Raw genomic sequence first — 24,219 nt, forward strand, 5'->3', positions numbered from 1 at the left:
GTATTGTGACTCTATAATAAAAGATAATGTCAATCCACCATCGGGCCGTCATGTATATACTGACCGGTACTATACAAGCCTGGAATTGGCCACGTTTTACATGATATGAATTTTTTCTCATAAGGCACAGTAATCCCTAACACAAGAAATATGCCAAAAGGCCTCAAGAAGCTTTTTCCAATCTGAAAAAAGGGATCTTTCCAAAATGAAAATAATATGGTCACAATGTTGGAAAGATGAGCGGGTTATTGTAATGCTGAGTACTATTCACAAAGGAAAAAAGCTAATGTAGTTGAAGTAGAAAGCAAGTGGCTAAATAAACTTAAAATAAATAAACCAGACGTCATTGTTGATTATACCAAACATATAGGTGCAGTTGATCATAGTGATCACTACATAAATAATTAATAGTTTCTAAGAAGAACTTTCCGCTGGTATAGAAAGGTCTTTTTTTGGTTGTTGGATGACAGTATTGTGAACTCATACATATTGTTCAAGGTAATAAAGACAAAACATAATAAGAAATAAATTCCACATAAGATATTTAGAAAAGTATTAGTACGAGAACTAGTGAAAGAAAACATTACAGTAAGAGGAATTGTAAAAAAGATATTGAGACATCCAGCTGAAGGAGCAATAGATGATAGGCTTTTGGAAAACCACATTTTATGAGCAGGGAAACCAAAAGGAAGCACATGAAAAAATAAACAATTTATTATTGTAAGTCATGCACAGGTCATCCGTTCCTTCATCCAGATACATGTTTTGATACTTTCCACACCTTAAAAAGTTTTTAAGTAAAATAAGCACTTATATATATAACTTTATGTAAATATTTTTATAAAATACCAGTATTATGGACATTGAAATTATCATATGTAAAAGATTAAGTAGGCTAACAATAGTGTTCAAACAACTTAAATGCCATGCTAAATTTGGTGTTCTGTTACAACTGGCCATGAGACCCCAAACAATCTCATCCAAACTACATCAACAAGCCATGAGATCCCAATCAGACAACAGTTTTGGTATAATTTTGTTGATTTCCCAGCATCATTGAATTAAGCATATTTTAAGCTTTAAAATGATAATTTTAGCAAATTGATTAGATAATTGTAACATTTTTTATAAACAGATAAATATTTAGTTCCTTTTATACACACTTCTGTCGTAATTATTTGCAAAAATACGTGCTAGTATAATATTATTTTTAATTTAATTCAATATAAATTTTAAGTTGGCTAAGCTGATTGACCTTACTAATAACATATTATTTCTATGACAACATAGCCAATATTGTTCCAAGTAATGTAAGTCGGATAACCTAAGATTTTACTTGTTTGAGTACAGTTTGGCATATGTTTTGTCGATACAGTTTAATTTAAAATGGATGAAAATGCAATTTTAGATTCATTAATTAATTAACAGTGACAGTGATTTGTTATTGTTTGGATTCAATTCAGATGATGATCCAGAGTTTTTACAGAGTGATGACCAAGACTAATCTAGTAATGCAACTGAACAAACTAGTAATAGCAAAAATGTAAAAGAAAATGTTAGTAATAGTAAGTTGGTAGATAATGAGAATTTGGAAGATCTACTGACTTGGCGTTTTGATGATGGGGTATGTAGTAATTTGGATTATAATCCTAACAAGTTTGATGTTGGCATAAACCCACACATTTTTTAAATTTTATTTGATGCACCTGTTTAAATTTTTTTCATTACTTTTTGATCAGGAAAGTCATCAACATTATTGTTTCCCTCACATATAGTTATGCTGACAAAGTTCTTGAGCAAGATACAAACATTTGGTTAAGAATAAAAAAGTGGTTTCCAACAGACAGTGGGGAAATTAAAAATTATTTTGGACTAATTCTTTGGATAGGATTGGTATTAAGCTCCCATCCATAGACAGTTAGTGCAGCTCGTTCAAACTTTTCATTACAAATATTCCGAAATACACATCTAGAAATCAATTCGAATTGTTACTTACAAATATACATTTTTGTGAGGAGGAGCAAGAAACCACTATGTAAAGTTCAAGATATTGTTAGACTTAAAAGGTGCATAAATGTAATTTATGTTACATACCAGAAAAACGTTAATAATTGATGAATCAGTTGTTCCATTTACCAGAAAGTTTTATTTAAACAATACATAAAAAACAAGCATCACCGTTATGGTATAAAACTGTTTAAAATTTATGCTCTATCTTGCTATACTTCAGGAATCAGAATTTATGGTGGAAAACAGGCAGGGTAAAGTAGGAGCCTTACAAAAAATGTGGTAATAGACTTAGTTCAACTTTACTTGGAATTTGGAAGAACATTAACCACAGATAATTTTTAGACTAGTGTTGAATCAAAGGAAAACACATTTAGTTGGAATGTTGTGTTCTAATAGAAAAATATTACCAAAAACATTTGTACATGAAAAATTTAAAAAAGGTCAATTCAGTTCATTAAGAAGCAACACCAATTTTATGATTTGCAAATGGAAAGATAAACTGGATATATTATTATTAAGTACAGTTGACCCACCTGAAATAGTAGAGGTGGCAAAAAAGAACAAGGCTGTTTTAAAACCCAAAGTAGTTGAGACACACAATAAAGGCAAGTCAGCAATGATCTTTCAGATCAACTTTCTTCCTATAATTCTCCATTGCAAAAATCACTCAAGTGGTACAGAACACTTACTTTCAATATTATTTGTAATATAGCTGCTGTAAATTCTCATTGCATATATACTGCACTTACAAAGAAGGCAATCTCCATTACTGATTATAAAGGTGATCTTGTACAAGTATTAATAAAAGGTGATAACATAGTTCTGCCTGTACCTCAACCATAAACCATAAACTGGTGGCATTGCCAAGGAGTCAATGTGTATTTTGTTATAAACGATTTGCAACTGAATTTGGCAGAAAGTACACACAAATTCACTCAAAGAAGACCTGAACCAAGTGCAATGCTAGTAATATTTATTACTGTGTAGTGTTTTTTCTCAAAACATAAGGCGAAATAATAACAAAGACTAGTATTTGTATTTATTTAAAATTTATTTGTAATAATATTTCTTGTATTTGTAATTAAAAAAAGTACTTTCATTTGAATATTGCCACTTTTATTTCTAACGGACTACCTTATATTTTTAACACTGCAGTGGTCGCACAGTTCAGCAATACAAGCTTGGTCGCACAAATTACTATTGTAATTCAAGAGGATTTTTTTTAGTCCTAATTTTTTAAAAATCCTAATTTTTTTAAAATGAACTTTATCGGAGTTGGCATTGTGTAAAACAAAGTAAAACACAAATTTTAATATAACTTTCAATTATTTATATTGAAGATTATAATTATAATTATTATTATTAGCAAAAAACAAAACTTATGGTGTTTAGAAAAGATCTGTACTTGTAAACTCAAAAATCGATTAAATATTTAGGACACAAAATAATAATACATATTACATATTTAGAACATAAAGTAAACGACAAAAACTGTTACATATTTATAATAAAAAAACAGATCTATGGTGAAAAACATTTTGCTGTCATAATTTTTATTAAGTTGAAAATATTATAATTTACTAAAAAATAAAAATTATGGTATTTACAAAATAAATTTACTTGAAAATTCAAAAATAGATGACAAACAACTCTATTACATATTTAAGATAAAAATAAAAATCTCTGACGAAACATACTTTGCTGTCATAATTTATATGGGTAAAATATTTATGTTGAAAATATTATAATTACTAAAAACCAAAAGCAGGTATAATATTGAAACATGGGGTTTGTGATGTTCGTGACTGCTCTTCTACAGGAGTACTTTCTTCTTCTATTTCTATATTTTGAGTTATCTCATGAGTGTTCTTAGTGTTACTATCCTGAACTGTTTCTTCAACAAAATCTTCCTCAACTTCATCTGGCTCTTCAACACAAATTACACTTTCAGCCTCTTCCAACCACTGCCGTGTCTGTTCCTGATAATGTTCTAACATTTTCAATACAAGTACACTATTTACACAAAAATAACAAAAAAATTAAAATAACTGATTCCTAAAACCAAGATTCCGTTATTACATAATTGGTCACGTGAAGAACAATGGTAATCCGAGCAAACAAAAACACTCAATATATACACTATGACAGCAAGAACGCTGAAACTGCACTGACACATCTGGTGGGGAGTGACAAAAAGGTAGATGACTGTTCAAGGTCATACGTACTGCTAACTGCTTATGGCGACTAAAACAAAATGCATGGATTACAATAATAATCCACACTACCACTCCAGTGTTAATTAGTAAATATACATACTACTATCTTTTCTTCGTAAGATCTCAGATAAAATCACAAACATAATGAAATATCTAGTCATGAGATCACATACAGAATCTTGATTTCAAAAAAAAATTCCTATAAAAGACATCTGTGCCACCAGGAGGCTATGAGATCCCTAACGTGATCTCAGCTAGAAAGGGCCAAAAAATAAGTTAGGTTACCTTCTTATTGAGTTAACATAGTAAACATAATAAACAAAGACTATATTTTAATGTAATGTACTGTGGCCTGGTGGTAGCAACAAGTGAGACTCCAAGTGAGATCTCATGGCAGTAAAATTTTTAAATAAAATAAGAATAAATATGTTTTATACTGTGATGTGAAGTCAACATACTAGGAAAACTAATTGTACATATTGGTAAATACATAAGAAAAACACAAAATTAATGGTCTAATTTACATTTTAAAAAATACTGCTTTTTCAAGGTTTACCTTGAAAAAAATTTGCTCGGCATGACAAACACCATTATACTGTCTAGCTTGGAAATGTAAAGTTAAGCATTTGATACAATAAATCATCAAATACTCTTTCAAAAAAGCATGGAATTAAATGGTACTATAATAACTACAATAATTAAATGGTGCTGATTTGGATTTGATTATGGACTATTTAACATGTAGAAAACAAATTAATAGTAAAGTTGGGAAACTAATAATTTTTTTTTAATCTCTTTGTATTCATGTAATTTCATAATAAATGTTCACCATGGAACTAATTATTTTCATTATGGCTTATTATTTATGTGATTTGTTTAAAATATTACCAAATGATGTATCTTACACAGATGATAAAACTGTTTTAAATTCTGGAAATACTTGCGACACAAGATTTATGGAACATTTAAAATTAATTTTTGCATGGTTTACAAAGTAATCACCTATATTTTTTTAATATTAGCAAACTGTCTTACCTTTAATGTTAACATAGCATGCAAAAATGTATGACTTGAATTTTCATAAGTAGTGACATTAAGAGAACCTCGTAAATATCTAGGTGTATGGTTTGATTGTTAAATAAAGGAAGTCAAACACATCCAAGAAATGAAAAAAAAAACTCGATGGGTGTTAATTATATTTAAAACATTAGAAAAAATAATGACAATAAAAAACAATAAAAACGCACAAATGAAAATCCTTTGATTAGTGTGGTTTTGATTAGTGCAAAAATTGAAACATCCATTAATATATGTGAAACCAAATTTGATTAATGCACTTCAACAAGTAAGAATGTTTTTTTTTTGCAAACCCTCTGAAGTATTGGCAAGTGAATCTACATGATTAGAGCACTACAATAAATCTATTTATTTATTTTATAATTCTGTTAACATTACAATTTTCATCATCTAATTGCTAAGTTTTAAATTCATTTGTAAGTTTATTTATTAATAAATTTAGCATGAATGGCAACTAACTAATATGTAATAGCCATTACAGTATTGTCTGCATTATTTGGTTATTAAATAACAGGGAACTTCGCTTGGTTTTAAGGGAGTTAGTTTCTGATAGTAATCTTCAGCATAGGCAATTTTTTTTTAAATTAACATTTTTTGTAATCCATTGATAAAATAAGTAACATTTATTTATTATTATAAGTAAATAAACATAGAAAAATAAATTTATTTGTTTTTTGCTTCTCATGTGAAATCAAGTTTTTGACAGTAAGCTTCTTTTTGTGGTTAAAAAAAAACGCTATAGAAGAACAGCACCTAGTTTATTATAACTCTATAATTTTCATTAAAATATTTTATCAAGAAATTACAGCATTAGAAAAGCCAAATACACAGGAATGAAACAAGAATTTAGTTAACTAATAAAAAAGTGAAGCAGTTATAATTGTTTTTTTTTTCAAACTAAATGATAAGAGTGATTTATTACTCTATATGAGAAATAGAAATTAATCTCTAAATAAAGCTTTTAGCTCTGACTTAAAGGTTATTTTCATTCTCTTTCAAAAATCAAATCTATTCTAATATTAAAGACTGTGGTGGTACAAAATTACTGGTGAGATGATTAAGCCCACTGAAGAAACAAAAGCTCTACAATCTCTAAGTACAGAGACGTTTGGATGTAGAACATAAATAGAAAAACTCATTGAAAATCTATTGTGCAGATTTTTATGGGAGAAAAGCAGTGAAGTATATTTTTCAAACAAGACTAGATATATCCCAACAAATTAACATATTTCTGCTTTATTGTTGTTTTCCAACACTTAGATTAAATCTTATTCGATTTAGAAATTTATTTTGTGAAGTCAACTAGCACCAAAGTGTAGAAATAGTCAATATTCCAGATGATAGTATTATATTCTAAATGACTTCGGATAGAAGATTTGTATAGAAAACATATGTACTTTAATTCCTAAAACATCTGGCCATCCAGATAATAAGACCCAGTTTTCTACAGGCTTTTGTAACAATATTCTTTATGTAATTGGCAAAATACAATTTTGAAATTAACGAATACCAAAATCTCTACCAACAATTCAGCTTTAATAAATTGGTGAACTATAACTAGTCAAAAAGAAATATTGTTCTATGTGAAAATACTGTGTATTTTATCTTCTACAGGTTTAATGACATATAATTTGACTCCTTGGAATACTCTGTTAACGTTGGATCGAAGAATTAAATGAGTGTACTGTTATTTACTTTTTTTGATAGATCTTAAATTATTAGCAAAGATTTGGAAAATGGAGTTTAGGCAATCAATACTTGACAATATCTAATGTATAAAGATAATAAATGAAGAAGACCATGATCTGAATCTGAGGGACTCCAGATGTGACCGAGAAAGAATTGTCAGAAATATATCCACATCCTAGGGATAAAAAAGATTATAGAAGTTTTCTACAAGGAAGGAAAAGGAGAGGCTTTCCGATTAAAGAAGGCGGCTAGTATAGGGTTCAATAGTCCACTTCAGTAATCAAGGACTACATTAATCTTGAGACTGAGGAAGAGAGAGATTTGAGAACTTTTCAACTAGAAATAAAACTAGCTCCTCAGCCTGGATTCGCCAGGCTTCACAGCCCGGCATCACTTCGCTCTGGTCTTTGGGGCATAAAAGGATGTTCATTTTTTGAAAACTGATTTATTTTTCATAATTATGTAAAAATACATAATTTTAATTTTAGTTATAAAATTCATAAAAATTTTACAAAATAATCGTAACTGTTTTCCACACAACCCATGAGGTAAAACCAAAAGTGCATTTTTTTTATAGCCTTGAAAATTTTTTCAAGACATGACTAATTTTTACTTGCCTCACATTAACTGCATATAATAAAAAATTACTGCAATTAAAAGATTTTACTATTTGTTTTTCCAGTACTTTAACTATTCATTTCTATTTCATAATTTTAACATTAGCCCTTGTACTGCTATCAAATATGATGTTTCAATTTTTAAAATTGGTCATATAGTTCCGGTGACAGAAGACCAATTTGGTTTCAGGAAAAGTATAGGGACAAGGGAAGCAATTTTAGGCCTCAGATTAATAGTGGAAGGAAGATTAAAGAAAAACAAACCAACATACTTGGCGTTTATAGACCTAGAAAAGGCATTCGATAACGTAGACTGGAAATAAATGTTCAGCATTTAAAAAAAATTAGGGTTCAAATACAGAGATAGAACAATTGCTAACATGTACAGGAACCAAACAGCAACAGTAATAATTGAAGAACATAAGAAAGAACCCGTAATACGAAAGGGAGTCTGACAAGGATGTTCACTATCTAGGTACTTTTTAATCTTTACATGAAACTACCAGTTAATGATGTTAAAGAACAATTTAGATTTGGAGTAACAGTACAAGGTGAAAAGATAAAGATGCTACGATTTGCTGATGATATAGTAATTCTAGCCGAGAGTAAAAAGGATTTAGAAGAAACAATGAACGGCATAGATGAAGTCCTACGCAAGAACTATTGCATGAAAATAAACAAGAACAAAACAAAAGTAATGAAATGTAGTAGAAATGACAAAGATGGACCACTGAATGTGAAAATAGGAGGAGAAAAGATTATGGAGGTAGAAGAATTTTGTTATTTGGGAAGTAGAATTACTAAAGATGGACGAAGCAGGAGCGATATAAAATGCCGAATAGCACAAGCTAAACGAGCTTTCAGTAAGAAATATAATTTGTTTACATCAAAAATTAATTTAAATGTCAGGAAAAGATTTTTTAAAGTGTATGTTTGGAGTGTCGCTTTATATGGAAGTGAAACTTGGACAATCGGAGTATCTGAGAAGAAAAGATTAGAAGCTTTTGAAATGTGGTGCTATAGGAGAATATTAAAAATCAGATGGGTGGATAAAGTGACAAATGAAGAGGTATTGCGGCAAATAGATGAAGAAAGAAGCATTTGGAAAAATATAGTTAAAAGAAGAGACAGACTTATAGGCCACATACTAAGGCATCTTGGAATAGTCGCTTTAATATTGGAAGGACAGGTAGAAGGAAAAAATTGTGTAGGCAGGCCACATTGGAATATGTAAAACAAATTGTTAGGGATGTAGGATGTAGAGGGTATACTGAAATGAAACGACTAGCACTAGATAGGGAATCTTGGAGAGCTGCATCAAACCAGTCAAATGACTGAAGACAAAAAAAAAAAGTTCCGGTGATATAACTGAATTTCGGAATAAGAGAATGATCGGAAAACTGGACAACCGGATCATCGAGAGTACATACATCTTTTATATGCAAATGTTAGCCCTTGTACTACTAGCAAATACGTTGTTAGAATTTTTAAAACTGGTCATACTGTTCCAGAGATATAAGTAAATTTTTGAAAAATAACAGATTACTGAATACTCAGATAACCAAATGATCCGGTATACATCTTTTTTATGCAAATGTTAGCACTCAACATGGTAAAAAGTACGCCATTTGAATTTTTATAATTGGTCATATCGTTTTGTAGATATAACCGAATTTCAGAATAAGATATAATGTCTGGATAACCAGATAATCAAGAGTATAAAAGAAAAACATAAAAACCACCCTTGCAATAAATAGAAACTTTTTGCCAAACTAAATTTTTTGCATTCCTATAGGGTCCTTAATCTTGCATTTCAAAGAAATCAACTCCTTTTTTAAATGCATAGATTAGTGATCTTTTTTTTTTAGAAAAAAGATTATTTAGGAGCAAGTATGATTATCTAAGTGAAACTCAATGGACAATTCTATCTTCAACTCTATTTAAAAAATGAAATCAAAACACATTCTGTCAAGCTTTAATTTTTATTCAATCTTTTTCCTACTACATGAAGTTTCTTTTATATTTCAATATAAGAAAGGCATTATTTTCTACATACAACTCTATGCCTAAACATATATACGTTGAGCTAATGATTTTGCAAACCATTTACATATTATATATCAATGAAAGAGATGTGATAAACAAAATGTAAAGCAATTTATTTTTATACAGTATTCTTAATAATGTTTCATATCTTACTGAATTCATCTTGTAGAATTTGTTTTAGGATAAAAACAATATATCTTGTATTAAAATGAGATCCCTGTAGAAAAAAAATCAACCAAGTAATCCACTTTGTTAATCAATTTATTCTCAATCAAAATCACATGGGAACACATACTTGACCGGCCTTATTTATTATTTAACAAGTATACACTTGACCACCTGAACACAAGACATGTAGTAAGAAATCGGAATTTTCCGCTAGTGATCAGTACATTCTCATGCCTACTTTTTGGTCACATAAAAAGAAAATCACATAAAAAGAAAAACAATCACATAAAAAAATAAAAAATATATTATTAATATATATTTCCCATATATATATTGATTAAAAAAAATAAATATATATTACAAGTATAAATAATTAGAACAAGTACAAATAATAAATATATAATAATATAACAATTATACACCTGACCATCACGAGACCTGTACTAACGAATCAGGATTTTCCGCTACTGATCGATACATTCCGGTGCTACGCTAAGGGGGATGGACACACACATGCCCTTTAATAGGGTAGGATATTAAAAATGACGTATCTTATAAATGTTATGGGATCTGCAAAATGAAATAAGAGAAAATGTGGCATGCCACAGAAGAAAATTGAATCAAAACATCTTAACTTCACCCAATTTAAACAAGCTGGTCCTTGATTTTAAACAGGACAAAAAAATTTTAAACAGTGGAAATTTTTAAGATTTTCATCTTTTGGCATTATAAAATGGTTTATAAAATTCTGTTGTTTTGTTCTTAATTTTGAAGCAAAAGAATTACACTTCAACGATTTAAATGAATTATGACCATCTATCTGATTTATCCAAAGCAAAAACATCTGTTAAACTTATACTCAAGAAATGAAAAAAATTTGCAGTCATTTGTATTTAAGGATGCCAATGAGTAAAAAGAATGAACATTTCCAAAGTTCTTATTAAAATTAATATATAAAATATCTCTAAATGAATAATCAACTGAGCAACTGCATATCTAAATGAATAATCAGCTTCTATATAACAAACTAGTACAGTTTACATCTTTTCAAAAACCTCTGAGTACTGACAAGTAAGACAATTTCTGCTATAATTGTCATCCTCCTCATTGTAAGTTTCAGGACCAAATTCATGTTCATGTGATGATTTAGTAGTTCGATCATACAAGGAACTACGGACTGTCATCCTTAATGCTACAGTGAAACAAAATAAAACAAAATGCATAAAATTAATTATAATAGTTGAGAAATACAGAGTCCAGCAGAAATAACTCCCCGATTTAAAATGTAAATAAAATAAACATTATAAAAAAAAATTAAATACATTTTTAAAGAACAATATTTGCGATTTACTTTCACATACCTTTTATTAATCTTTTAAAAATTAAACCAGTATCAAAAGTTTTGTTTGTTAACACAACCTGTTAAATGAAAATTGGCTTCATCACTTGACAGCACAATCGAGTTCACCACAACATTTTCCTGAATACTCAGGCTTGTTGCCAGGGTATTCTGGCCAGGCTAATCCAGTCATTCATTTAGCTGCTGCACGACCATCTTTTTGTAAGGATGAAACTGTGAGTCGGTGTGTAAAATTCTCTTTACAGTCCAATCAGAGATTTGTAACACAGCAGTGTGTTTAACAGCTGAACGACTGGAGATTGTATTGTATCAAGTGCTTGTATCACTGCTTCAATATTTTCAGGTATTCGAATGCTTAGTGGCCTACCTGGTGGTATCTTCTTCAAAGCTGAACCAATAGCTCTAAAATTAGACACCCGTAACTAAATTCTCTTCTTATCAGGTACCATGGTGTGTCGACCTAGCCAAAAGTGTGAACAAAATCGCTGCATGTTGATAACGGAATAAATATTTTAAAAATATATTTCTATAATGAAAGTGCAATGCTCACCACTCCATACCATAGTTTTAACTGAAATAGCAATTAATCTGCTACAAAATGGCGTGCCAACACTCCGCCCTGTACTATTAGCATTTCACCAGCAACAGTGGGAAATCGGGGTGTTATTTCTGCCAGACCCTGTATTCTGTATTATTAGCAAGTCAATGTAATGACCAGCGTGCAGATTCTCACAGGTCTTACTTGCGAGTCTTGAACTTTTACTTGTTAATATAATAATTTTAAGAACATGATTGTTTTACAGAATGAATAATGAAAAAATAAAAGCAAATAATCTGTATGGGTTAAAGGGAAATATATTAACACATATGCTCTGACAGTTTTTTCACTACGTCAATCCTCCATTTTTTGCTTTGCTGTAAATGATACTTAATTTTTAATTTATCTAAATCTGATAAAATTTATACAAATAAAGGATAAAACTGAATAGCATTAGAATAATAATGGTTTTTAAGAGAACATTTTTATAGAAAATTCTTATTCCTAAAGTTTCCCATGGAGAAGCTATAAGTTTCCTAGAAGTTTCTCATGGAGTGCATTCCTCACATCAAAATAATAGAAAAACTTTACAACTTTATGTATGAAAATGTTTACTTTTCCATCAGTTAGCCAGTTTATGTTTTGATAAAATAAATTTATATCTGTAGAATAGATTGAAGTACTTTAATATGACTCCACATATAGATATTCAATGAAGAAATAAATATGAATATCTTTAACTTGCAAATTTCAAAACAGTGCTCATATCTTAGTAACTATTTTAACACGTACGCATATTACATATATTATTTATTTTACACATTTTAGTATGCATTTTAACCTTCTCTACATTAGCAAAATAAACCTAAGAACATATTTAAGTTCATAATAAAATAATTATAAATAAAATGGCATCTCAATTGTTTAAATACAATTTAAAATAATCAAATTATGGTGGAAAACGTTACTGGCTAGAGAAATGAGTCATTTTGTATTTCCTCCATTAAAAAACAAATAATAGTAGAAAAAGATATAGTTTCAAATACTGAATGTTTGAAAAGAAAAATTTAACTTAAATCAAAATGCTAATTGTAACACTTTACTTAAAATTTATTTTCAAATTAAATGTAACTTTATATCTAATTTTATTATTACTTAAATTACAAATATTAATTTAATCGACAATAATACAAATTATATTAATAATAAATTATTATTATTATTAGTGCAACTCTGTCTATGAACAGATTACACATCTATTAACAGATTAGTATATTCTTACCAACTCAAACAATATGAATTTTTCAAGGCTGATATTTTCTTGCAATACAATATCTCAATATAATACTAAATACTAATAAGAATGCTGCAAAAGATATATTTTTTTACTTCAAATGCACATTTTTAAAAAACAAAATTATTAATTCTATCATACTTGATGTAGTACCAAGAAGTTTAAAAAAAATTCATTGTGGTTTTTATTAAGAAAAAGAAATAGATTTTCTGTGAACTTTGAAATAATTTTTTATTAGTTAGATTATGATAAAATTTGTGATAACTTTATCACATTAGTACTTTTTAAAGTACTTGAAAGAGTTGCCTATTATTTTCAATAAAACAGCAACAAAAAACTTGATTTTTTCCTCTCCCCAAAGTGAACTTTTTTCCTTGTACAAATAATTTTTTATCTAATTTTTTTTAAAGCAATATTATTAATAAATTAAACATGGTATTTGAAACTATAAATCTTTAATGAGAAAGTTCAATACAATATTATTTGACAAAGGAAAATGATGGGGAAAGATTGCTTTCTTTCTTAATTAACAGTAAATTCAAAAATTGCATTATTTAAATAAGAAAAGTTTCACTGTTCAGCAGTAAATAATAATCAATAGGATATTTAACAAACATAGTAATATTAGTAAACGCTGCAACAACATTACCTTTCATATTTTTGTTGTACTTTTTAGCTTTTGTTGCACATTTCTTTTCTTCTCTTCTTTCAATTTCTTCTTCTAATTCTTCTTGTGAACCCCACACTTCTAAAGCTCGCTTTTCTATCTATGAACAAATGAAATGCTAATTCTAACACTTTACAACTACATAAATTAATAAAATTTTGTGATTTTTTTTATGGGGGATCTCATTATAGAATAAAACAAGAGTTCACACAAAAATTAAATATCACCTACATTTCTCTTTTAGACAAAAATTTCTGTTGTTCTACTAGCAGCAGGGGAATGGAAGGGTGGATTTTTTTTAATTTAACTTCTTTCACGGCGAAGGGTAGTCCATGAGAGGGGGAGTGCTATGCAGTATAATACATGAGAGCAAATGGAAGAATAAAATATTTATTTAAAAAAAAATTATTTTGTAACAATCATTTCTTAGGATTAGATCCAAATTGTCTAACTACATCTTAAACTAATTGCTCCTTGTTAGCAAAAACCTACTGTCGATTAATTCTTAACATAGCTAGCTCATTTAACCTGTTTTTACTAATGGTACTTCTTAGCATGTTTTAATTCGACAAAGGGAGCTAAATGAACACTCATAGTACTTGTGCAGGGCTGTAAAAGCAATATCAGCAGAGCCTTTCCAATAGTCGAGAAAAACAATTCACTCTTTTAAAACCTCAATTATGTTTGGTGCTTCTTGTATCTCATACCACATTTTTAACACAATTCCCTTTTGCCTTCAATGCCTTCTAAATTGTATAAAGTTGCACAAAATGAAGTACTTTCACTCCATTCCTCCAATGAAACACCTCTCATGTTACTTGGATGGAAATTTATTAACGAAAATAGACAATTTTTCTGCAAAAAATCTGACTTCTAAAGATGATATGATGGAATTCAAGTAAGGAATTATTAGGAACCTTCTCCAAAATTCAGATTGATTTTTGGCTGGATGATTGGTTCTATCTTTCTTTCAGCTAGCAATACGAATGGCGGTTATATCAACATTCAAATGCATTGCAATGTTGCCTGCTTCTTTTAAAATGATAGTTGTGACATTCTCCGCATCTTCCCAATGAACACGTAGCATGTCAAGAATAGTTCGAATGTGCTGGTTGGCTTTCACTATGCTAAATGTCTTCAACCGAAGTGAATTTGCTACGGGTTCCAGTGTAGCAGAATGCTTAGCAATTAATGCTATTGACACAATAAATGAAGATCTGTACAAACCAACATGCATTTGATAAGAATTTTTTCTTGTTGCTGCATTTTCTTCTTCAGCTAAGGTCTCTTAACACATTAACAATATCAACGAAGCAATAAAGTGGGCCTTTAAAACACGGAAGCTCTTCTATTTCTCTGACCACCTAGTCTCACACAATATAGGAATGCTAGCAATAAGCTTGCATCGTAAAACAGACAAAAATTGGAGTAAAACAGAGGAAAAATTGTGATTATCCCCTTCATACTTCCAATGCAGTTTTGAATTTCTGGGATAACATTTAAGTCATTAAGCAAAGACATTTAAATCATTAAGATAACATTTAAGTTATTACAGACTTCTTTACCATTTCCACTTTTTTCCCCTCTAAATGAATTATTTAGATCGGTCTATACGAGTATAATGAAAGCATACAAATGTTCATAAAGAACAGAAAAGTGGAAGGCCTATTTGTTTAAAAGGATAACCATACTGAAAATGTGAACATACGTGTTTGAGAAAATGAAACCTTTACAATTAGTGTTCTTACAACAGTATTTCCACATATTTTACAGTCCCTTAAACAGAATTATACAACAAAACTAGCTTATCTAACTATGTGCAAGTTGGATCTGAAAATATATGTAAGGATGGCATCTACATTTTTGAACCACTATGATATAGTCCAACCAAACTACAGTTAGGAGAAAAATAATTGTTACCTGTTCTTTTATAAGTGGAAATGGTAAAGGGCTTATAATAAACGTAAAAAAAATAATAAATGCATGAGCGAAGGTAGTGGAGGGGTGATTTGGGGTGTTGGGGATTGAAAAAGAAATTTTCCAATACAAAAGTTGTAAATCATGGAAAAATCTACTACTTTTGTAGAGGTCACTTTTTAACATAACCTCAAAATTTCCAAGAAAAATGTGAAAAATCTTAATTTTTTTTAGTTTTTTATTTTTCATTTCCACAAAAATAATTTAATTTTGATGGAACTTGGTGAAAATATACCGTTCTGTGTTTTAAATTATCATAAATGTTTTTGAAATAAATGTTCGCCGGAAATCGTAATAATACAATTTTTCACCCCCTTTTCAAATCCCAAATCAACCCTCCACCACCCACACTCACGGATTTATTTTTTTTATGTTTATTATAAGCCCCTTTACCATTTCCACTTATAAAAGTCCAGGTAACAATTTGTTTCCCCTCTAAATGAGTTCTTTTGATTGGTCTAATAGTAGAAGGAATAAATTTTTTCTCTATCAAAACTGGTGGTGAAATATGGATTTCATATATCAATGTAGAGTTCAAACAACAATCCATGCAGTGATATGATTCAAGTTTACCAAGGCCACAAAAATTTAAGCAAACTCAGGTCAGATAAATTATAACTGTTTTCTGGGGGAAAAAACGGATCTTATTGAAAGATTTCCCAGACAGGAATAACAAACAGCAGAGGTGAAACAATTTCATAAAAAAGCATGCAATTCAGAACCAGCAACATACCATACTGTTGTCTTTAATTATTATTTATGATTATGCACATCCCCACATTGCTGCCCACACTGTCAAGAAATTCATCAATACAAATTGAAACTTTTTAAACACCCCTTTAAAACCTAGACCTTGCATCTTTATTTACATAAAATGGTGGCTTGGTTTTCAACAGTTTGAGGACAATGATAAGTTGGAAACAGCAGTATTGAACTGGCTGAATTCTAAGGAAGCAAATTTTTATGAATAGAATGTTAAAAGCCTGTTTCCTTATACCATTAATGCTTAGAAAATAATGATGACTATGTAGAAATAGATATACACACATACATAACAGGTAATAAATCGTTTTCTCTTACTTTGTTTTTAATGATTTGCAGGCCCTTATTTTTTAAACAACCCTCATATTTGGCAGTAACATTCAATTTACCTTTTTTTTTTTTTTATTATGTAATATTTTGTTACTATTACATGTATATAATATTTTTACTCTTCTTTGCTTCTTTCAAGTCTAGAGATCCTACAAAAAATTGATTTCAAAAAATCTTTGATTAGTTACGCACCAACTTGTCCCTAAATATCTTTCTCTAAGTCGATTTGAAGATGGTCACAACAATACTAGAGAAAGTCAGAACATACAAAAAACCTATCATACCAAAAGTCATCCCATGGCTTTGCCATGTGTCTAGACATTTATTAGCTTTGAATCAAACAAAACAAAGAATAATTATTACCTGTTTAATTTTAATCAGCTAATCATTTAATATCAAACTTATATCTTTCCATTTATAGGCTTTTAATTTATAATCACCTAAATCAATTAGACTAAATTTAAATAAATGTTCCAAAACAAAGTTCAAAGACTTTTGATTTACTGTGCATAATAACATCAGTAGTTATTAGAAAACATAACATTATATATTTAATAAATATTGATCACCTGTAACTGTAGATAGAGTTTCATATCTCCCCAGTGAGAATTATGAGGATTTTTACGAAGGATAAATTTTAATATTGGTTCACGTTTATCAAGATCACAATCTTTCAATAAATATTCATTTTTAGCATCTGTTCTTGTAATTAGGCTGTGTTTTTCCTCATCATCCCTGTCAAAAATAATAAATCAATGGAATTTAAGATATTCATATGAGATAAGGAGATCACACACCAAAGGAGGCTAGCAGGAAATTGTTGACAATTATATGATACATAATTAGCAGTGAATTGGGAAAGCATGTCAACAAGCTCTTGGTTAGTATGGAAAGACTGATAAAGCTTAGTGATAGTAGAACCATACCATACCACTATGGGTAGTGGAATAGTTGAAAAAATATAAATAAAGAAAAATGCATTGATAAACCTGCTATTGTTTATCAATGCATTTTTCTTTATATCAGTAATGACAGAATCAGCTACGAGATACTACTGACTATGAACTAATGAATTTGTTTCACACCAACTGCAAGACTTTACAGTACTGCAGCATAAATTAGTTCAATCAATAATTCTCTTAATTTGTAGAGTAAAGATTTTTGCAATCTGGAATGTTTGGTTATTCATTTGAAGAATTCATTACTGTTTACAATGAAGATCTATTAGTTGTTTAGTTTAGCAGAGTTTTTACAACTTTGTATATGAAAAAGAAAATAACTGATTAAAGAAAGATAAACATTTTTCACCATTTAGAAACAAGAGTTGTAAATAATAAACAAAATCTGTTGTGAGATGAGAATAAGTAAGCTATAAACTAATATGTAAGCTATAATTAATAATAGAAATATAAGTAACATAAACTATAAAAGGGAATAAGTGAGATGAGAATAATTTGGAAAAATTGTGCTGCCATTTTAAAAAAAAAAAAAAGAAATACACCAGAAAACTGATGTTTATATCTGACGACTTGACTTGACTTGAGGTCATAATGGGTAATTAAATCATTCCAAACTAAGTATATGTTTTAGGATATCCTATACAAACAAAGTGTAGGTTTATGCCCTTTTGCTGAATCAGATGGATTTTTAGGCAATGATTCAATAGAAAAGAGGTATCAGATTGCTATATGAACTATTTATTAAAAGCAAAAAATTTAAGATGGACTGGATAAAGTACAAACAAAAATTTCAGTGTTTCTTCCTCCATGTAATAGAAAGATAAAACATATTTTAAATAACTTTAATATCATGGCTACATCTAGGAAAGTAGCATTGTCCTTGGAAATGCAAAGATAAATACACAAAAAGAGTGGACATAAGTAAATTGGTTTTTAAAGAAAAACTGCAGTTCAGGATTACTTTACTTTAAAACACGCTAAAAAAAAATATTGTAACTAGAATATACAACTACCTGGATAACTATAAATGCAAAAAATCAAGAGAAATAAGAGCAGAAAACTTGATCATAAAATTAGTTTGTTAGAAAAGACAGTTTTAATAAATGTCCATACTAAAAACAAGAATTATAAAACTTACTTTATAAACAATAATGTAGAAATCTCACTTGAATAATTGTTATAGTCTTAGCTTTTAGAATTTACCAAAAATAATCTTTTTGTAAAAATGTTTAACCATAACATTAAATGATTGTCTTCTCTTAAATTTTGTTTAAGGAGATATATCTTTGACTGGTTTAAGATTGATTTTATATCATACTTATTGATATCTTGCACCACTATGTACTACAAGTAAGAGCTAGTGCTATTACTTACTCTACAAATATAAATTTATAGTGGTCCCCCTATAAAAAATACAAAGAAAACTGCTAAATGATTATTCAAGTAGGACAAGGAATGTTCAAAAATCATTCACAAAAAAAAATTTTAAATAAAAATTATTGTAAATGGTTTTTGAGTTTTCTTGTTTTCAAATTTATTTAAATTACTAACTAAAAAATTAATCTAAGTAGTAAATATGTGTGGATAATAGGAAATATCCAGAAAAGAAAAGTCTTTAAAAATAAAATAAAAAAGATGACTTAAAATCACTTCAAATCTAAATTAAACTAACTACACATAGTTATTCAAGGTTATAAATTCTAAAAAATCAACACAATATAATTAATAACCTGCATTTATCACAAACTGGATGTTCAAAATGCTGAAACAAAAATGAAGCAGCAAACTTTTCTTGGCACTCAGTACATGTTGGGCGATCAGGATCTTTTAACGGTTCAACCATTTCTACAATTTTCCTCTAAAAAACACAAAACAATATTAAATATAGAAACATTACCAAGGGTATTTTTAATATAATAATACACTATACATGGTATATTTACTCCACAATCATAATAGTTGTATGTGACATGACACTCATTGCAAGTCACTCCAGAAAATGATATAGCAGCCATTTTCAAGAATCTCAATCTTACTACGAAAAATGAAGTGATTTCCCATTAAACTTCTTCATTAAGCCAAATACAGTGGCGTACCAACTTGCTAAGACCAATGTGAAATGCATAAATAAATGTAGCATTATACTGCTCCTACAAGTAATCACAAAGTATATTAGACTTATGACACCACAGACAGAATCAAGATAGTGGCCGACACAATTCTCATTGCACTCAACCAAAGAAAAAGGAATAAACAATAAGGAAAGGTTATTACCACAGAGAGACTTCCTTTTATCAGGGCAGTATCTACCATCTTACAACTCAATCATACTCCAGAGAGAATAAGAGAATAAGTAACAGCTGCATATAAGTTTCTCAAGAAAGTAAAATTGTTCTTTTCTTATAGATTCCTAAACAATTCAGAAAACTTAAGGGGAAAAATATGTACCATATTTACTCGAAAATAAGACCCCCTTTTTTAACATAATTATACCCCAAAAAGGAAAGTATTTTACTGATAGATATTTCATGCAGTTTCAAAGAATGAACTTCAGGTTGCATAAAGGATGCATTAAAATAATTCTTCCACTTTTAAAAAAAGGAAAGTAGAAAAATAGCTTATTTCCTTTTTAAGATTTCATTCAAACTCATATTGGATAAATAAACTAAATAATTTTTTAAAAATGAAGTTTTTAAAATAAGAAAGTTTAATAGGTATAGGCAGACCTTAACGTAAGTAACTTTAAATACTGCAACATACAAAAACATAGTTTCTTGGTAGAAGAGGAACTTCCATTTGTTACTTTAAGCTATTTGTCCTGTCTAGTCTTTCTTATAACTATGAAGTAAGACAGCTGAGAAGCAAGAAAGATTAGTCAAAGTAAATTTTTTAAAGTAATGGTGTTCACAGTCAATTCTTCTGGTGAAATGAGTTAAGACATCCGTTATATGGATATATCCTATAAGTTGCTGAACAAAGGCTTTATTTCAAACAGCGGGCTTGCCATCCTGATGTATAACAGGATAATTGACCTGATAAAGAATGACACAAAATTCACTCCTCACCTTCCTAGGTAAACCTCCATGCAATGCCATCAGTAATCTTGAGGTGACTGTGCAAATTTTGAGATCTTACATATCCTATTTTAAGGCACTCAAAATACAGAAATTAAATAATTTGATGTTTTTTTTTAATATTTTAACTTTGATAAATAAAAATATAATTATTCCCGATTAAATAAATGTACAAAATAATTATTTCTAATCTAAACAAAACCACTTTTTATATAAAATGGAAAATATTTTTACTTAGGTAAGGACATTTTCAAAAAAAATTGCTATAAATGTTTTTTATTAATAACTAGTGTAACTACTGTTTGACTGAACTCTAGATAAAGTCTGGAAGGTACTTACGTATTAACGCCACCGCAACTACAGCTTTATTTAAAAACAAAGTAGTCAATCGGATTTTGGTAGAAAATGAACAGTCTCTTTATTAATTTTAATAAATGGTTATTCATATTTATTTATTTTATAAATATAATATAACCAAACTTAACCTACGCTCGCTTCGATCCCTAACCTTGACTAATTAAGACCGTAATTTTTTGAGTATTTATTTAATAAATTCAGTAATTATTGCAATTATTTATTATTTAAATAATCAAAGCACTCCTGTTAATTAGTCAAGGTCAGCGAGCGTAGGTTAAGTTTGGTTAAGTTATATTTATAAAATAAATAAATATAAATAACGATTTATTAAAATTAATAAAGAAACTGTTTTGAATCTATGTTAAACTCTATATCAGCCCATTTTCCATCGAAATCCGATTGACTACTTTGTTTTTAAATAAAACATGTAAAATATGTAGCTGCGGTGGCATTAATACATAAGTACCGTCTGGAATTCCCAGCAGTACCAAGTTGCTGGAGGAAGATTTCAAAAGAAGATCCCTGGAATCATAAAGTAAACTTCTATTATTTTATAATGTTTCTCCTGAGTTTTATTACTGAGTGTATTGTATGTTAAAGTTTTGTTTGATTACTTTTTAATGCAGTTTAACTGAAGTGTTACTATTTTAATAATTACTAACATTTTGTACATACAAAATAAACTGGTCATAAAAAAAATAATAACATTTAAATTATTGTTTTATACAACATTTACTCTTCTTAATAACAAGAGAATAATAATTATTAATAAATATGAGTTTGTATGTATTTTATCTTGCTATCCACCAACTTAACTTAAATTATACTTTAAAAATGAAAAGGAACTAAACTGAGTTGAATATTTTCCCACAATTTACAGATAAAGATACTTCTCCGGCATTGCTTAAGCTTTGTATGTTTGTGTAGATTTTTTGATAATGGTGGGCAAATTAAATCATCTACAGGTTGATGATCAAAGTATATGCAAATAAAGGGACAGATTATGGAAAAGAACACTGTATTTCATTATAAGATTTCCATTACCTTATAACAAAATAAAATCTGCATAATAAAAATTATAATTAAAAAAATAAATAGTGATTCACCACACCTTTTTCTCTTCAGATTCACCTTCTTTGATAAGAAATCCACCACCTGAATCAATAAATTTGTTTCCCTGAACACATATAGTTTTATTTTCTACCAATTCCACAACACCACCCATTCTGAAAAGTAAATAAAAATTATAATCACAGATGTTGCAATTTTAGTAAAACAAATTTTAATCAGTTAGAACCTATTAAAAGATGCAACTGAATAGTTGAGATGTGCAAATTTAAAATGTTTCAAGACAAATAAATAAATAAATGTTCAACATCAAAATATTTAAACAGGTCAAATTTTGTAATAAATTTAAATAAGTGCAATTCATACAACATCAGCGCTCTGACATTCTGCAACTATAGATGGAAAATTAGAGAAAATTAAAATTTTGTAAATACAGACTTTACTGTTCCTTGCATGTGCATTTTTATGGTAGAAATATTTTTAAAAAATGCAAAATTTCATGCAACTAATCAATTCAAAATTTTATGATATTCTATGACCGACACAAAATTTATCCAAATTGCCTTTTCCCCAATATGTTCCTGGTAAATAATATAGACTACTAGATGGATGTAGTATACCAGTCAGTGCATGCAACTCCCTTTGGAGAGGGGAGCACATTGTTTCCTCTAAACACTAGGGCCCTAAAAGACGTATTCCTGTTAGGCCAAAAGGCGCTAGCAATAAAAGAACTTCAGCGGACGGACTGGAGTCTTCCACAATCAGTCCCGGTCAAATATTTCTCACGATCTAAAGGACTGGAACGCAAATAACAATTCCATCCATAAATAAAATAATATAAATATAACCGCCACTAAATAAATAATGACCCGCCTGAAAAATGATAGGACACAGCAGCAAGGAACATTCGTCCAGACTCTACGATTAGTAGGGAGATAATAAATTCCACTGTCCTTGCATTCCGTTCCAAGATTAGTGTGCAAAATTGCATTGATAATGAAAATACAAAAGACATGGGTACAATATGTATGTGGGCGTTACAATATTTTTTATCTGTTTTATCTGTAACAATAAATAAATGAAAATTTTCATTTTATTAACTTAAAAACAAAAAACTATTAAAAATTATTTTCTGACAGAACTAAATTGGAAATGCAGCTATTATATTTTACCTTACCATACAGATTACAACAATAATTTATGAAAAAAACAAACTCCAATTCTTTTAACATTAATTTTTTTTAATGAAAAATAACATTAAAATGCAAGTTTCATATATTTTTAATTCAACCATAAAAATTTTCTGGCTCTTTTTCAAACAAAAAAGGATATGATACATAATTTTCCAACAGATTCTGCTTTTTCTTAAAGTTTAAAACTTGCACACAACAGCTTGCTAAATGGGATATAATGAAGACATAAGAATCAAAACATCAATAAATTATTAAAGGTTTGATGAAGTTTGGTTTGGTAATTTTAAGAACTGAAGTTCACGCTGAACAATAAATTTACTTATGCCTGTTCCTGTACAGGTATTTACTTGTACCTGTATAAGCAACCATACTAAACGAACTTCGTTAGAATCAATTTTTATCTCACCTTTTTAAAAACTTATCAGACGGATTATTTTTGGATTTCCTTAAAAGTAAAGCTTTTTGACGATTCCTCTCAATTAATTCTCTTTGTTCGTCAGTTAAGGTAGACATAGTTTGAATTCTACACTTTTCATAAAAACATAAACATAAAACTGGTGAACAACCGTACTTAGGTTATATCAGTGTTGCCATTGACAAAAGATTCGATACTCGATTCCATTAGGCGTTAAACGAATCTAAATCCTTCAGACCAACACTATAAGTATAATAATCTGATTTCATAATTAAAAACGTAAACTAAGCGCAGGCAACAAAGCCGCCGAACATCAGGAATAGCATTAAAGCATTATATATAATGCTTATGTAAAAATGTACTGAAATATTAAGTTAATTTAACTTCATAAACTACACTCAC

General features: G+C 29.0%; 1 protein-coding gene across 1 annotated transcript; it reads right to left on the reverse strand.

Annotated features, from left to right (window-relative positions):
- Nucleotides 1–10,109: 10,109 nt before the first annotated feature.
- Nucleotides 10,110–24,000, reverse strand: Xpac (DNA repair protein complementing XP-A cells homolog Xpac). Its single transcript, XM_075359658.1, has 6 exons — nt 23,809–24,000; nt 22,253–22,367; nt 19,441–19,568; nt 17,321–17,486; nt 13,665–13,782; nt 10,110–11,015 (listed from the first exon to the last, which is right to left on the reverse strand). Exons 1-6 carry the CDS (start codon nt 23,913–23,915, stop codon nt 10,861–10,863), a joined length of 789 nt encoding a protein of 262 aa, XP_075215773.1. The 5' UTR covers nt 23,916–24,000; the 3' UTR covers nt 10,110–10,860.
- Nucleotides 24,001–24,219: the final 219 nt, after the last annotated feature.

This window comes from Lycorma delicatula, chromosome 3 (genome assembly GCF_047948215.1).
Source record: "Lycorma delicatula isolate Av1 chromosome 3, ASM4794821v1, whole genome shotgun sequence".
In the NCBI taxonomy this organism is placed as follows: domain Eukaryota; kingdom Metazoa; phylum Arthropoda; class Insecta; order Hemiptera; family Fulgoridae; genus Lycorma; species Lycorma delicatula.